The sequence below is a fragment of the Microtus ochrogaster genome, linkage group LG2, assembly GCF_000317375.1.
Source record: "Microtus ochrogaster isolate Prairie Vole_2 linkage group LG2, MicOch1.0, whole genome shotgun sequence".
In the NCBI taxonomy this organism is placed as follows: domain Eukaryota; kingdom Metazoa; phylum Chordata; class Mammalia; order Rodentia; family Cricetidae; genus Microtus; species Microtus ochrogaster.
Window position 1 is genome coordinate 53,950,805 of NC_022028.1, and position 17,513 is coordinate 53,968,317.

The 17,513-nt window shown below is 43.4% G+C and overlaps 2 protein-coding genes across 2 annotated transcripts in view; both read left to right on the top strand.

Annotated features, from left to right (window-relative positions):
- Positions 1 to 2,514, top strand: part of LOC113457553 (HLA class II histocompatibility antigen, DRB1-4 beta chain-like) — a 13,275-nt gene extending 10,761 nt beyond the window's left edge. The window contains exon 4 of the mRNA XM_026785403.1: positions 2,465 to 2,514. Within this exon, the coding sequence (XP_026641204.1) occupies positions 2,465 to 2,514 (50 nt within the window). The remainder of the gene's footprint in view (positions 1 to 2,464) is intronic.
- A 5,179-nt stretch (positions 2,515 to 7,693) lies between these two features.
- LOC101986768 (H-2 class II histocompatibility antigen, E-D beta chain-like) overlaps positions 7,694 to 17,513 on the top strand; it is a 15,332-nt gene continuing 5,512 nt past the window's right edge. Inside the window, exon 1 of the mRNA XM_026785404.1 lies at positions 7,694 to 7,793. Coding sequence (XP_026641205.1) covers positions 7,694 to 7,793 — 100 coding nt within the window. The remainder of the gene's footprint in view (positions 7,794 to 17,513) is intronic.

The following is a 17,513-nucleotide window of genomic DNA, read 5'->3' on the forward strand; positions in this document are numbered from 1 at the left end:
CAGTTATCTCTGAACCCAACAGTCTGCAGATACTAGTACATGGTGACAAATGGGGATGGGAAATTTAATGGGATTCTGACTTGAGAAGTCAGAACAGAGGAAGAGTGGAGGAAGAGCCACTCGGCCGCTGTGTGACTGGGACTTTGAGTCCCTCTGTCTGTCCACACTCCCCTCTGTCCTGGATGCTGTGGGCAGCGGTGCCAGAGGAATCTCAGAGTCTAGGGTCATGTGCGAGGAGGGGGACAGATCTGCCTGCATGCACTTAATGTCTATTTTATTCTCTTCTCTAGGACAGTCTGGACTCCAGCTGACAGGTAACACCTTCAGTCTTCCCTCAGAGGCAGATCTGCCTTCCCTACAGTGTGGTCTGGGGTGTGAGGGACATCAGTCAGAAACACTGGGGAAGATATAGATCCCAGGACACCGAGCCTTGTTTCCTGTACTTACTGAGGGCCTGGGCTCTGAAGCACTGTTTACTCGGGGCTTGAGAAGTTCTCTCTGCTCACTGTCCTGCAGTTAGGGAAGCCTGAGGGGGAAGAGAAGCCACTGCAGGGTTAGGTCTGGAAACTCCACTGTCCCCTGTGCTCTGCAGGACTCCTGAGCTGAGCTGAGCTGACAAGGCTGAAGGAAGGAGCTCTCCTGTCTCCATGTCATGAAATCATGTCCTGCCTGGCTCGAGTTCCTCCACTACAGTGTTTTTCCAGGACCGGGCTCCTTTTGGCTCTGGGCCCTGCAGATCTGTCCTCCCTGATGATACAACCCCTGCCTGGGCCTGCAACCCTGGGACAGAAGTCTTTCCATTTTGTCACCTGCCCTTTGTCTGGAGCTTCTGAGCCAGGCTGCTGCCATGATGAATTCTTTCATTTTTCACAAAGGATGAAAATCACCTGCTTCATGGATTTCGAAGGAGAAGAAACTCAAAGAGAAAGGAATGGTCCACTGTAAAACACTTTATGCGTGATACACATGGCAAATTTTGTATAAGAAATAAATTCAGTGTTATACATTACTTGTTAATTAGAATATTTTTTAATTGAATTGAATTTGAAAAGACAACATATACTCAATATAGCAGGAGCCATTTAAGCACATAAGAAGGGAATCCGTGAGAGCTGTGGTGGAGGAGGGAGATGTTGCCGTGACCCTTGTCACAGCGTGGCGAGGACAGAGTCAGGACGATGCTCTGAGTGGCACCAGCCCCATCCTTCCCTCTGTGGGTGGGATTAGAAAGGCCCTTGCATTGGCTGAGAATCTGGAAGGTTCTGCTGTCGGGTTCCACCTGATGAGCCAGTCTCCAGATACCTGAGGTTTCTCTCTGGTCTCCACACATAAAAAAATTAACTGTAGCAATTTAATCAGGCTTGAAGAAACTAAGCAGCAAACAAAGTGATGCTTTCACAGGTCAATATGCTGGCTAGTAAGCCCCTGACAAAAATATTTCCTAGAGAATTTCTAGAGGAAATAAACCTATGAGGAGCAGGGAGATGGCTCCGTGGATGGAAGCATTTGCCGTGCATCCAAGCGATCTGAATTAGACTCCTGGAGCCACACCAAGATGAGAGAAACAAATTTTCAAAGGTGTCCTCCTAGACGGACAGACACACATTTTTAAATGGAAATTTTAAAATTAATGTAAAAAGGGGGCAAATGTGTAGTTTAAAGGCTGTTTCTACAGAAAGCTAAAACATAGTTACCTATTTTCTTCTCTCTGTGTGTGTGTGTGTGGTAGTTTGAATGAATTTGGCCCCCATAAGCTTATAGGGAGTGGCATTAATATGCGGTGAGGCTTTGTTGGAGGAAGTGTGGTCTTGCTGGAGGAGGCTGGGTGACACAAGCCTTTAATCCAGACCTTGAGGCTGGAGGACACACCTGTAACCTGGGCCACACCTTCTGTGGTGTCACGGTGGGGCAGGCTTGGGGGTCTTTTTCTCAAGCATCACTCAGTGTGACAGTCAGTCACTTCCTCTTGCCTGCAAGATGCAGCACCCTCAGCTCCAGCACCGTGTCTGCCTGCACCCCACCGTTCTCCCCTTCGTGATCGTAGTGGACTGAACCTCTGAAACCATAAATGACCCCCTCAATTAAATGTTTTCTTTGTAAGAGTTGTTGTGGTCATGGTGTTACTTCACAGCAACAGTAAACGCCAACTAAGACAGTGCTTTCTCTGTTAGTGGTCATGTGTGATCATGTATGTGGAGCTGGAGAATCACACCTGTGTCTTCCGGAGGAACTCTCCACTTCCTTTTTGAGGCAGTGTCTCTGGCTGAACCTGGAGGACACTGGTTGATCCTCCTGTCTCTGCCTCCCAGGCAATGGGATTCCAGGTCACATGACCCCAGACCCGGCTCTTTACGCAGTGTTGGGACCCTGAGGTCAGGTCACTGACAGAGCTGTGACTGCTGCTGTGTGCGTCCATTTCAATAAACACATTGATATTTATTCTCTGTTGATCACTGTGCGGAAGGACTTAGGTCAGCAGCTGAGCCCCGAGTCCTGAGGTCGATGTACAAATAAGAAGGGGTTGAAATGAGCAGAAGAATCTATTCCCCGCTCAGTCCTGTCAGTACAGTAAGCCACTGATGAATAAAATTAAAACCAAACTGAAAACGCACTATGTTGTTACAGGAATTTTATCTACGCTGTGGCCCAATGGTTACTGGAGTTAGCAATTGGTTCAAGAGGTGGGGTTCACATTCAGCTGGTCAGAGTGGATCAAAGTGTTCCCTGCAGGCTCCATAAAGAATGGGTCCCAGGAAGAAGGTCGTGAGGTCTTGTTCAGCACAAAAGTAAAGAGCGGAGCAGCCTTGTGTTTCTTGGTCCTTTGTGATTATCTCAGTTTTTTATGTTTAATACTTGTCCATCAATTTTATTTTATACTAAACAAAAATTACTTTATCTGGTGCCCACATGAGGCATTACTAAACCGCACACAGGTGACATAATTCCACCTTGCAGACTGAGCTGGCCACCACGTCAGTGCAGTGGCGAGCAGAGAACATAGACCCCACCCCTTTCCCAATTCCCTCTTAACCTGATTTCCTGTGTTTGGGAATTTCCACGGATGCCCTCCCAGGCACCAATCCCTGGCTCCTCACAGTACATCTGTGCGACCACTGCTACCCTCCCCGGCCAACGCTGTTCAACACGCACAAGTGCCGCGGCAGAAGCTAGTGCCTTGTGCTTTCGCTCCTAGCTTTCTAAGCCTGGGCTGCCTTGGTGGCAGCCGGCTCCACCTGCTGGCCAGACAGCGTCATTACATCTGATTACCTTTGCAAACCCCATCTTTCAAGCATTGGTGTCAGAGCTGGAAAGACGTTGGGAATTTTTAAATGGTGAATTAGGCTAATTAACTAATTGAATAACTATAAATAAATAATTTTTTAAAAAGAGAAAAAAGAAGGGGGACAATATGAGAATCTTACCCATGTTAAAAATTGGACAAATCACAATGCAGGGGATAAGGACCCTGTTTTCTGCTATGAATGGGATGCAAATAGGAAAGATAAATGAAGAGAGAAACAACCTGGCTGGGATTGACAATGTTGGTCATAATTATTATCACCTTGGTAATTCATGTTTTATCCTTAAAAATGGTTTGATAACTGTGCTGAATATGAGAAATTTACTTATAAGATACAAAGCTTAGACAAACTTACTATTCTTAACATACAAGCTTTAGAAAAGGATACACTGATAAGATACAAGCTTTATAAATGCTTACTACTGAAAATAGTAAAAATGTGACTAAGATATAAGCCTTAGAAACACTAAAGGAGATAAAAATTTGACTGATAATAATTCAAGCCTTGGCAAACTTATTAATAAAACTATTCAGACACAGGCAAAGGAATTCAGAGCAGAACCTACCACACCATTACACTATGACATTGAAGAGGAAAAGCACAAGGGTGTCAGAAAATCAACCATAGAGGGACAATCACCAAATGGCAAGTATCCCCAAGGCAATGGAAGAGCTTACTGGAATCCTGTTGAAATGTTAGATTTGAAGAGATTTAAGGAAGCAACAGTTTCATGGTATGCATTCACCTTTTGTGAGGTTAGGATTAAATTCATTGGCAATTAGTAACAGAATTATTCCACAAGACTAGAAAGACTTGGCTACAGCAATATTGGAAGCTGGTCCTCAGTTACAATGGAAGACTTGATGGAAAGATGAGGCTAGGGTCATTGAACGATGAAGTAGGGTTGGTTAGAGCTATGTAAATTTCCCAAGACCAATTACTCAGTGAAGGTAAAATGTTGTCTTGCAAGGACAGTCTATATATGATAAACATACTTTGGCAATATGCCATACAGCACCTTTAAATGCCTAGGATTGAATTGAAGAAGGCAGAAAGGAGACTGAGTTATTTACTAAAGTTATAAGATGTGGGGTTCCCCTCTGCACGCTGTGAATACCACTGGTTAAAAAAAAGAAACTGTCTTGAGCCCGTGATAGGGTAGAACTTAGTTAGGCATGGAAAACTAAACTGAATTCTGGGAGAGAAGAGGGGGAGTCAGGGAGAAGTCACGGAGCTGCCGGAGGCAGACATCCTAAAACCTTGCTGGTAGGCCACGACCTCGTGGTGATCCATACATTAATGGAGTTGCGTTAAATTAAGATGTAAGAGTTAGTAAATAAGAAGTTAGAGCTAATGGGCAAGCAGTGATTTAAATAATATAGTTTTTGTTTGATTATTTCAGGACTCTGGGCAGCTGGGAAATGAGTAAGAGGCCTCATTACAACAGTTCTACAAGGCCCAAAAGAAGTCTTCACTGATTTTTTTTTTTACAAAGATTGACTTCAGCTGTGAATAGAATGATAGCAAACTTCAAAGTTAGAAAAATATTAATTGAATTTTGGCTTTTGAAAATGTTAATTCACAATGCAAAAGGTAATCAGGACTTTAAAGACGAGATCTGCAGACATGGATGAATGGATCTGACATACAGTCAACACGGAATCTCTTGGTGATACTTGGATGGGACAGGTGATTTCCAAAAATTTTAAGAAAATGAAAATGTTCGATGTTTTAATTGCAGTAAACAAGTTCATCTAAAACAAAATTGTAGATGCATCATAGAAAACATCATAGAAACAATGTTTCTTTTCAAGACATAATCAAAACAGAAGGCCCTAAGATTCAGGAATACGCAGAAGGTGCAGCCAAGGCCAATGTTGGCCTAGTGAATGCTGATCAACAAGGGACAGTCAAGGGAACCTTTGCATTGGAAAATGCCATAGGGGGCCTCTTACAGGCCCCCATGTCACAAATGGTTAAATTATTCCTTGTCAGCATAGGGGAAACTCAGAGCAATTAAAGGAACTAATGTCTGCTATGAAAAGCCGTACTGCTCTGGATAACAGAACAGCTTCAGTAGGTAAGACACATTTTCAGAAGACACCATAAAACAAATATTTTGGCAAAATTCAGTAATTGACCAAAGACCAAAGCTAAAAATAAGGATAAAATGCATTGTAATAGAAAGGTTTGGTTGACACAGGTGGAGGTAACCATAATTTCACCAAAATCTTGGCACGCAGACTGGCCACTTCAGGAGGTAAATGTTCAAATTCTTGTGATTAGAACTTTATCTCAGGAACAAAAAAATTCTAGATGGGTCAAATAAATAGGACCAGAAGGACAGACAGGAAAATTAAAACCACATGTGGCTAATGTAGCAATGAATTTATGGGGATCTGATTCATTACAGCAATAGTACACCCAGATCAGCATTCCTCAGAAGCCAGCTGTAAAGTAGAGAATGTTTCTGAGATAAATATTCGGTTGTATTCTCAAGAGCTGTCAGAGACTGTTCAGGTTGTACATAAACAGGACACAACCGCTGGTAGCCTTATGAGGGTACCGACAGCCCTACCTTTAAAACGGTTAACTGAAAAACTTGTATGGGTAGAGCAACGGCCTTAAACAGCAGGAAAATTACAGGCACCAGGACAGCTGGGACAGCAGCAGTTAAATGCTCAACATACTGAAGAATCTAGCAGTCTTTGCAATTCTCCTATATTTGTCATTAAAAGAAATCTGGAAAATGGAGAATGTTAGCTAATTTGAGAGCCATAAATAAAGTAATTCAGCTAATGGACTCTCTACAGCCTGGAATCCCCTTGACTTCTCTATTACTTAAAGCACTATTATAGTGATTGATTTAACAGACTGTTTCTTCACTATACTTTACAAGCACAGGATAGAGAAAAACTTGCCTTCATGGTGCCTACTTATAATAATTCTCAGCCCGTTAAAAGATATCAATGGAAAATTATCCCAGAAAGGATGTTAAATAGTCTCCCTTGTGTCAATATCTTGTAAAACAGCCATTGGAAACAATTTGTGGACAGTTTCTTTGATCAATAATTTACCATTATACGGACAATACCTTACTAGCTAATTCAAACACAGATACCTTAGAAAAAAATTTGAAGAAGTAAAGAAAATACTGCCTTTGTGGGGATTACAAAATGTTCCTGAGAAAATACCAAGAGGAGATTCTAGTAATCACCTATGGTATGAAATAGGTTTGCAAAAAATTCAATCACAAATGGTACAAGTCAGGAGAGATTAGTTGTGAACCCTTAATGATTTTCAAAAATTGCTGGGAGATATTAACTGGCTACATTATGGATAAATAAATGAACATTGGCAAAGAGACTGCAGGAGGTTTTTAACAACAAATATCCCAAAAGCAAGGGACTTCAGCTTATAAAAAGAACCAGTTGGGTCCATCCTCACATTGTGTGGGGATCACCAATATCTGGAGCCCCTACATTCTATACTGATGCAAACCAATCAGGAGAGGCAGGTGAGGAGGAAGGTGGGAAGGAGCTGGAAGTAATTGAGGGAAGGGGAAGCATAATCAAAATATATTGTATGAAGAAAACATTAAAGTTCTTGGTACAGCTCTGAGCACCAAGTCAGGTGCCCCTAATCTTTAGCAATAAATTCCAGTGATTTTCACTGCAGGGTGGGAAATCCTGCCCTGAGAAATATCAAGACAGATGAAGGGGTGACTATCAGAACAGAGTAAATGAATGTTGGGGTTCCTATACTGAGCTGTCACTCAAAGTACAGTCTTAATTTAAGCCATTGTGTTTGTGTTAATATAACGTGTAATTATTATGCAGCTGAGGTTTCTATTTCACGAACAGTATGATTGGCTAATATACGGTAATCCATACCTCATGTTTAGTGACTGTCTTCTTAAACACTGTATACGCCTCCCTGAGCTAGTCTTCTGTCCTTTCTCAGGATAAAGTAGGAGGGGAATGACGAATAGAGAGATTTCCCTCAGCAAATGGGAAGTCACGCTGGGAACCGCAGTAGGGACTAGCCTCCTGCAGGTTAAATTGTCCTGAGGAGGAGTGATAGTGTCCAGGCTAACCTGAGAAGAAGAGGTGGCTCAGCACGGTGTCCAGTCAAATGCTACAGACACACACTGATCAAAACTTTATAAGCCTGAGCTCAAGCCCTCTGCTTAACAAAAGAAACTGAAAATTTCAGAAACACCTTCACACTGAACCTCTGTCCACCAACTGATGATACTGCCCGCCTCTGCTGCTGATTGGTTCCTCAGCACTGAAGGTACCGGGGCCAGCACCAGTGGGTGGAGCCGCTCACAGTCCTCAGTCAGCTAGGCTGGCCTGCTTCTGTGGCCACCATCCTCTCCTCTCCTCACCATGATGGGTGTGTGGCTCCCCAGAGGCCCTTATGTGGCAGCTGTGACTGTGACGCTGATGGTGCTGAGCCCTCCCGCGGCTTTGGTCAGGGACCCCCGACGTAAGTGCGCACTTCAGGGGCTGAGCAGCTGCGGGTGGGAAAGGCAAAGAACCAGCTTCCTTGGTCTGCACTAGGTCTTCTTTCTTTGTCGTTTTTCTTTGACTGCCTGTTGAAATAAGAGCGGCGGGGGCTGTTTCTTTCAATAGGAATCTCAAACCATTTCCATACCAAAGAATCTTGGACGCTCCTTTGAGACCTGTGAATGCACTCACAAATGGATCCTTCCCCCTTCTTCCTCCAGCCTGATCTCACATATCTAGGGTTTGGAAAAGATGAAGAAATCAGAGTGTTAAAATAATGACCTGCCCAGTACCTCTCTAAAATATTAAGATGATTAAAAAAAAAAAAAGAAAGAAAGAAACTGTGTAATTGAGGGCAATTGGGCTGCCCCATCCTAGAAGAATGTGTTGTGCCCTCCCTGGGATCCGTGGCATTAGGACTTCTGGATAATAAGACAGGAGGGATTGAGGGCATCTTCTCCCTGAGCCCCAGTGTTTATGAGCCCTGCAGCCCTGTGGTGGAGGTGCTGTTGTGGGAAGTAGTCAGTGTGTTCTCCCTATTGAAGGGACCTGGAGCTGATCCTGGTACTCAATGCTTGTGTCAGCCTCCTAGACAAGGAGCATCCATGGTGTGCTCCCAGTGCCTTGAAGACTTAGCCGTTCCTCTGACAGCCTCGCTCGGGATGGCATTTGCTGTAGCTCACGCTGGCCCACACCGTTTCTCTAGCAACAGCCACCTTTCTGCCTGAGTATAAAGGAGAGGATTCAACTGGCTTTAGACATGAAATTCTATTTCTATATATCAACAGCGCTCAGAATCAACAATTTCATATAACTCAACCTGTACACCCCAAGCAGGGGTACAGATAGCATGAACTTCTCCTGGGTTAGAAACCAAGCAGCAAATAAAGACCATTGGCTTGCGAGGGTTTCCCCAAATCTGTAGGTTCCTTCATCTATCGGGCTGTTCTCCATCATCCATAAAGACCGCTGGCCTGCCAGGGTTTCCCCATATCTTGTAGGTTCTTTCATCTGGCTGGCTGTTCTTCACCATCCATGTCGAGTTGTTGGTGTTTACTGTTCCTCTCTGACCTTTCCCAGTTCCATGATGCAAAACCTAAGAAGTAAATATGTATTATGTATGCATGCATGTGCGTGTGTTTGTGTGTGTGTATGCATGTTTGTGCGTATGCTGATTTCTTGTAGCTCTAGAGTCTATGACACAGTATTCAAGCACTCACAGAGAGTGCATGCGAATTTTCTTCATGATCCTATGCAGGGAATTAGGACACGTAGAGAGAGAGAGAGAGAGAGAGAGAGAGAGAGAGAGAGAGAGAGAGAGAGAGAGAGAGAGCTGCTTTTACAAGTCCACATTGACAGTAATGATCCAACTCCCATGATAAAGTCATTGCCCCTTTCATTAAGATAAGTCCCCATGGAAACGGTCACTTATGAAGTGTTCTATATTTCTTGTCTCTGTTGTAAGGGGATGGTGTTTCCACCACACTAACTTTAGAGGAGGTGCACACACCAGAGCATCAGGACTCCAAACCCATGTCTTTCTTTCCTGCAGTATATGAGGGAATGGTACCTCGAGGTATCAGGGAGCCTCCCCTTATGGCTTATCTGGCCCCAGCCCACCTAGCAGCTTCCCTGTTTAGTCCAGACATAAACCTCTCACATGGATATACCTGGCTTTGCCTTATGGAGGCTGTGGTGGCCTTAGCCCTGTGGTCCCCAGGTGGCGCCTGGGTGAGGTCTCTTTGGGTAGCCCAGCCCTTGCAACCAAACCTGGGTCATACTTCACGTGAAATCTGGATGGAAACCCCCACAGCCGACAGCCCTTGTTCTCAGGGCACCTGCAGACTTAGCCGCACATTGAAGCCACCACAGTTAACAGCTGTGACCTCTGGGCTAGTTGGTAAACCGCACCGCACTTCCTCGAGCTGTGGATTGGGGGGTGGGGAGGGCGGATGGGAGAAGTGAAGAAGCATCAAGTGTGCCCCTTTCTCTTCAGTCAGAATTTCTAAATAAAACTCAGGGTCAAAAGTTCAGTCTGAGAAGCTGAACTCAGACAGCAAGCAGCATTGGGCTGGGCACCCCATTTCTTATTTGCTGCGTCCCACACCCTTACGCTGGGCAAATGGCTGCAGAAGGCTGTCACCCGACAGAATGAGAACGGGCTTATGCTGCTAACCTCAGGATGGCACACAGAACCGCACCTGCACGCACATGTTTAACTGTGTCTCCTTCAGGAAGGCCTCGGGATTTGAGAAGATTAAGATCGGCTTTGTCTGCTCTGGAATTCACTCCTCCATGTCAGCGTCTTTTCTGGGCAGTGAGAGTTTTGTCTCTATTGCTGATCTGGCTCACAACTGTCTGTAACTCCAGATCCAGGAGACCAAACACCCTATCCTGGCTTCTATGGGCATCAGATGCAAGTGTTACAAATACAGACAAGCAGACAGAAGGAAGCAAAAGTTTATCTGAGGGCTAGTGAGGTGGCTGAGTGAGGAAAAGGCCTGCCATCAAGCCTGACCACCCGAGTTTGGCCCCTGGCCCACATGGTGAAAGTGGAGAACTCTGAAGTCCTGATCACACATGTGCCATGACATACACACACACACACACACACACGTACACACACACATACACACACATGTACATGTGATATGATGCAATTAAAAACAAGCAGAATTTATTAAATATTTTATTTATTTATAATTTATTAAAATATGTATCTTCCTGAGTTACATTGTGTTGATATCACACGACACTTAAAATCTATTTTCATTACTTTTTTGTTTGTTTTTAAGTTAACATTTTTATTGTATCTTTTTTTTCTCTTTATTGATTTTTGTTGAGCTCTACATTTTTCTCTGCTCCCCTCCCTGCCTCTCCTCACCCCTTCAACCCTCTCCCAAGGTCCCCATGCTCCCAATTTACTCAGGAGATCTGTCTTTTTCTACTTCCCATGTAGATTAGATCTATGTAAGTCTCTCTTAGGGTCTTCATTGTTGTCTAGGTTCTCTGAGATAGTGATTTGTGGGCTGGTTTTCCTTGCTTTATGTTTAAAAACCACTTATGAGTGGGTACATGTGATAATTGAATTTCTGGGTCTGAGATACCTCACTCAAAATGATGTTATCTAACTCCATCCATTTGCCTGCAAAATTCAAGATTTTTAATGTCATTTTTTTCTGCTGTATAGTACTCCATTGTGTAAATATACCACATTTTCCTTATCCACTCTTTGGTTGAGGGGCATTTAGGTTGTTTCCAGGTTTTGGCTAAGACAAACAATGCTTCTATGAACATAGATGAGCACATGTCCTTGTGGCGCGATTGAGCATCCTTTGGATATACACCCAAGAGTGGTGTTACTGGGTCTTGAGGAAGGTTGTTTCCTCATTTTCTGAGAAATCCTTTTTAATTGTGTGTGTACACATGAGTGAAGGTGCCGATAGAGCTTAGAAGAGAACCTTGAATCCCCTGAAGCTGGAGTTACAGGCCGTTAGGAGCTACCTGACTTGGTAGGGTCTGGGAGCCAAACCTGGGTCCTCTGTAATAAGTGCTCTTAACCCTGAGCTGCCTCTCAGCTCCTGACACATCAGTGTGTGTGCAGTGAGGATTCCTGACATGTCAGTGTGTGTGGTGTGTGTTGTGTCTTCTCATGTGTGTGTGTGTGTTGGGTGGTGACTCCTCACATGTCAGTGTGTGCAGTGGCTGGCTGTCATGCTAAGCATCCCATCTTCCCATGCACCAGGCATTTATACATTGGAATTCTTTACTCTTCCGGCTATACTTATGTGCACTGTAGATTGTTCTAACTCCATAATAACCCCCACCATGCTGCAGAAAAGCAAGAATGACTCAGACTTCCTGTGGGTCTCCTTCCAGCTTTGTCACCTACCTTCCTCTGCCATCCCAGGCTCTAGTGACCACCCCCACTTTGGTCCTCATCCAGGTTGAATTTCAGGTCACAAGTAGGTGGGAATATGTCGCATTTGTCTTTCTGAGTCTGGTCCATTCCCTTTGGCTTCCCGTTGCGTCCAGGTTGCTCGCAGCGATGGGGCCTCTTTCCCTTCACGACTGAGTAGGATTCCACTGTGTGCACACACTTCCTTTACCCATTCGCCCTTGGGTGGGCACCTCTGTGGCTGCATTCTTAGCTATGGGAGTAGCACTGGCGAGCAGGGACTCAGATTTCTTTTGGGTACAAAGATTTCATCTTCAGGCTGATACCTACAAGTGTTTGGTTTTTATGGGCAACCTCCAACTGCTCACCATGATGTCTGCTCTAATTTTTATTTCCTCCATCCTCACCAGCAATTATTAATTGTGCCTGCGGTGACAATGCTTCCCTATAGTTTTGCTTTGCACTTTCTTCATGGTTAGTGAAACTGAGTATTTCTCAAACACTTATAGACCATTTGAACATTATGTCTTGTTCTGAGAGCTCTCTTTATAGCTCCCTTCCCAGTGTTTTAATAGGCTTATTTGGGTTTCATTTAAAAAAGATTGTTTTATAGGCAGTCATGGAGCACACCTTTAACCTCAGCACTCTGGAGGCAGAGACAGGTGGATCTCTGTGGTTTTAAGTACAGCCTGTTGCAGAATATTATTTTAACTCAGCAAGGATGTGCTACATTTGTTTATGCTGAATACTATTATTTTAACTATGTAAACATATGTTACATTTGTTTTACTGTGATTATTTTAACTGTGTAAAGGTGTGTTACTTTTGTTGATGCTGTGTTTGTTTAATTAGGAAGAGATGTGTTGCATCTGTTTCACCTTGCCTGCCTAAGGCACCTGATTGGTCCAATAAAGAGCTGAATGGCCAATAGGTGGGAAGAGAAAGGAAAGGCAGTGCTGGCAGGCAGAGAATACATAGGAGGAGAACTCTAGGCTTGAGAGAGAGAAGAGGAAGGAGAAGAAGGAGGAAAAGAAGTGAGGGACACAGCCAAAGCAAGAAGCCAGAAAATGCCAGTCAGACTTAGAGAAGCAGTGAAAGTAAGATATACAGAAGTAAGGAAGGTAGATAAGAGAAAGTTAATTTAAGTTAGAAGAGCTAGCCAGGAATGAGCCTCAACTAGGCAGAGCATGGAAACTAATAAGTCTCTATCATGATTTGGAAACTTGTTGGTGGCCCAAAAGAAAAGGCCTGGTACAGCAGCCTGGTCTACAAAGAGAGTTCCAGGACAGCCGGAGACAGAGGAACCCTGTCTCAAAAACAAAATTGTTTTATATCTATGGGTGGCTTAATTGTATGTATGTCCGTGCAGCATGAGACTGCAGTGCCCATAAAGGCCAGAAGATGGCACTGAATCCTCAAGAACTGGAATTGCAGACAGCTGTGAGTTGCCCTGTGGGTGCTGGGATTTGAAGCCTAGCTCGAAGTCATAAGAGCAGCCAGTGCTCCTCACCGCCTCGGCTCCCGGGATTGGTCTATAGAGTTCGCTGTTGACAAGTTCATTACCGCTACAGAAAGGGCTGCTGTCTCCTGTGTGCCGCACCTTCGCTGAGTGTATCAGGTCCAACAGCTTTTGGGTGGATTACTTAGGCTTTCCTGCGTCGTCATGCTTGCAAACATGAATAACTTCCTTCCGATTTGGATCCTTCTGATTCTTATTGTTTAATAGCCCTTCCAAAGGCTTCCAGTCAGGCACTGAGCCAGAGCTGTGAGTGTGGAGGGCTGTGTCTTCCCACATCCAGGAAGAAATGACTGTAGCTCCACCCACTCAGACATGACTGTGGGTTTTTACGTATTGCCATTATCATTTTGATGTATGTTCCTTCTATACCTAATTTTTTGAGTTTTTTTTTTACCATAAGCAGCATGAATTTTATCAGAAGCTTTCCTGACGTGTTGTTTATGTGTTTACACCTTCGTCCTGTTGGCTCTCCGCGCTCATTTACATATGTCAGACCACCCTTGCATCTGGAAGATGAATTCGACTTGGGCATGACCTATGAACTTTTGATGTGAGGTTGAATTTGATTCACTAGAGTTTTACTGGAAATTTTGGCACCTTTGTTCATAAAGCCTGCACCTCTGGTTTATTTGTGGCTGGATCGTCATCGCTTTGTTTCAGGGAATTCTGACCTCACGAAAGGTTAGGCAAAGCTGTATCCATTCCAGTTTTCTGAAGAGCGTAACTACAGTGGGAATTAATTCTTCAAAAGTCTCGTGGACTCTGCCAGTACCTTTAAGACCTGGACTCTCATTATCTGCCCATTTTGTTTCCATCTGTCTTCTTGGTTCAGTTAATGTGAGCTGTGCTTGTCCAGGGGTTTATCCCTCTGTTCCAGGCTTGCCCAGGACAAGTCTCCTTTAAGAGACTCCTTTAGGACTATGTCTTAAAGGACATAGTCTCCTTTAAGGCAGTGTGTCACGGCCCTTGTATTCGACAGCTAACTGACAACACCCCCTTCTTAGTCTCAAATTGTACTGACTTGGAATTTCTCTTTTTGTTTCTCTGTTAGACTAAATAATGATTTTTCAGTCTTGATGAACCCTTTAAAACCAGCTCTCTGCTTCACTGATCACTTCTGCCATATATCTTTGCTTTACCTTATTAATTTATGATCTGTACCATTTCTTATCTTCTTGGATTTCAGGTCTGGGTTACTCTTGCTCTTCTAACTCCTCCAGGTGCATTGGCTTTTATTGCTGTTTATTGTTTTATATCATTTTATTTTTAATTATTGCATTTATTACTAAAAAAAAAATAGGTTTCCTTTAGCCAAACAAAGAATAAGTAAACAAATTCAAAATGGCACCATTGTAAGAAAACAGTGCAGAAGTGGCTACTGCCATAGCAGGTGGAGTAAGCCTGACTCAGGATAGGGGGCTGTGCAGGGGAGGTGGAGTAAGCCTGACTCAGGATAGGGGGCTGTGCAGGGGAAGGACTGTTCTGGAGAACAGAAATCACCAGAAAGAGGCAGGGCAGGCAGGAGAGGGAAACGGGGTTGAACATGGTTGAACTAAGACTATATTTGACTAACGATGTCTGTATGAAACCCACACCTTTGCACAATAAACATACTCTAGTGTATAACTCTAAAAACAACAAAAAAAACTCCCCAAACTTCCTGTCCGTACAGCTTTTGCTGATACCCACAAATGATATTTTGTGTGGTTATTTTTGCTTCTTTCTGGAAAGTTCTTTATTTTCCCTCTTAGTTTCTTCAGTTACATATCGCTTATTTAGGGACATGTATAATCCACCCCTGGTTCTACTGTTTCCACTTTCCTAATTGTTTTTTATTGTAGTTTTACTTTATTCTGGGCTGGGATGATGGATGATGCATTTAATATAATTTTGATGCAAGTAATAAATTTTGATGCAAGTAATAAATTTTGATGCAAAATTTATTGAGCCCTCATTTACGGCTTGCCATGTTCTCTGTCCTCAGGAGTGTGCACATGTGGCTAGGACAGCTGTGTGCCCTGCTGCCCTTGGATGGTGTTCTGTGACTTCTGTCAGGTCCATTGACTGTGCCCTATAATTAAACTTAGCAGTTTCCTTGATGATTCTCTGTTCGTTGAGGAGAATGGCATGTTGACAACCCTGTTTATTAATATATTTCTAATTTAGATCTATTTCTCTCTTTAGATCTATTAATATTTGATTTCTATATTATGGTGCTCCCCTATCGGGTTCATGATACGTGCCTATTTATATCTAATAAACCGCTTTGTTAAATGTATCATTGAGTCAATATGCAACGACCTTCATTGTTTTTTTTCACTTTTCAAAATGTAACATCTTCTTGACCAGGCAAAGTACTGTTACTTTGTCTCACTTTTATTTTCCATCTGTGTGATGTGTCTTCCCAGCCTTCATTCCTAGCTTCTATGTAACCTGTTTGTAAAGGTGATGAGTTTCTTGTACCCAGTACATAGTTGAGTCTTATTTTTCCTATCCTTTCAGCCAGTAAATATTAGTTGATTGATGTATTTAATTCATTTGTATTCAAAGTTAATTTTTATTACATTTCCTTCCCTTCCTTCTCCCTCTTTTTTTTTCTTTGCTATATACACAGAGGTCAGAGGACAACTTTCAGGGCTAAGTTCTCTCTTTCCAACATGTGGGTTTCATCAGGCTTGCTGGCAGGTGCTGTTCCTCTCTGTTGCTCTCTGTCATTCGGTGTTACTCAGTTACTCACTGTTACTCAGTGTTACTCACTGAGCCTTCTCCCCCACCCATTATTTAAGGTTCTTATAAGATAGGAACGTCGTTCCGTAATTTTCATTATGTTCTTTGTGCTTTCTATTTTGTTTCTTTCTAGTTCTCTTAATGTTTTTTAAACAAGGACAGTCTTTCTGTATATAATAGTCTTACTCAAAAGGGAGCTTTTTTTCAATAATTTTTCCTATTCTCTTCAAGCCTATAAGGGTTCTTCCAGGAAATCTGATATAAGTCTAAGGGGCATTCATTTTATGTAAATTGGTAGTTGTCTCTTGTTTTAAGAACAGTTCTCTCTGTCTCTCTGTGTCTGTTTGTCTCTCTCTGATTTGGTCTCTGTCTCCATTTCCCCTACCACCACCCCTGTGTGTGTGTGTGTGTTCTTTGTCCCACAGTATTCCCTCTCTCCTGGTGACTCAGCCCCATCTTTGAGACTGCAGTAGTAGTCTATGTTTTCTGGTACTTCCAACAATCTTGTCTGAGTATGATATGCTTCAGTGAGGGACTATTTTGGCGAGAGCTATTGGGGGTTCTTTGAGCTTCTTTTATTTGGATGTACCTTGTAATTGTGTCATTATTTTGAATTCCCAGACACTCCGTATGCTTCCATCAGAGATCTGCCTATGGAGAATTGTGATTTTAGAGGTGTTGCGTTTCCTTTACTGATTCTTGTGCTCTTTCTCTGGTGCATGTACAACCAGTGTAACATTTGCTTCTTCCACTGTTACTGGATTTTGTAATAAGTTGTTTTTCTCATTTAAATAGGTGTAGTACTTTGAATGTAATTGGCCCCCATAAGCTCATAGGAAGTGACACCATCAGGAGGCATGGCTTTGTTGGAGGAAGTTTGTCACTATGGGGGTGGCCTTTGAGGTCTCCTATGCTCAAGCTATATTCAGTGAGACAGACCACCTCCCCTTGCCTATTGGCCAGCACGTAGGACTCTCAGCTCCAGCACCATGTCCTCCTGCACACTGTTGTGTCCCACTGTGATGATAATGGACTGAACCTCTGAACTGTAAGCCATCCAATTTCATGTTTTCCTTTATAGGAGTTGCTGTGGTCATGGTATCTCTTCACAGCAATAGAACACTAAGACAGTAGGCTGTAGAAAGTCAGGGCAGTGGATGTTTGGAGCTTGGTTACAGTAGAACTCAAAAGTGTACTCAGTGCAGTTGATTAATGACAGCTATGGCCTGGAGTCCTAAGGTGTAGAGACCTTTGCTGAGTTGCTTAGGCCATAGCTAGACAATTTTAGGCTTGTGGCATGGTTATCCACACTCTAGAGATGCAGAAAGTGGAAGAGACTTTATTCAAGCCCCTCAGGCTAAGCACAGTAGTGCAGAGACTTGGGGCTTTTCTGCCATCCTGAAACTATAGAATATGGATATGAATGTCTGTGTAAACTGGGTGGTGGTGTTGCACACCTTTAATCCCAGCACTTGGGAAGCAGAGGCAGACAGATTTCTCTGAGTTCAAGGCCAGCCTGGTCTACAGAGTGAGTTTCAGGGTAAACAGGGATGACT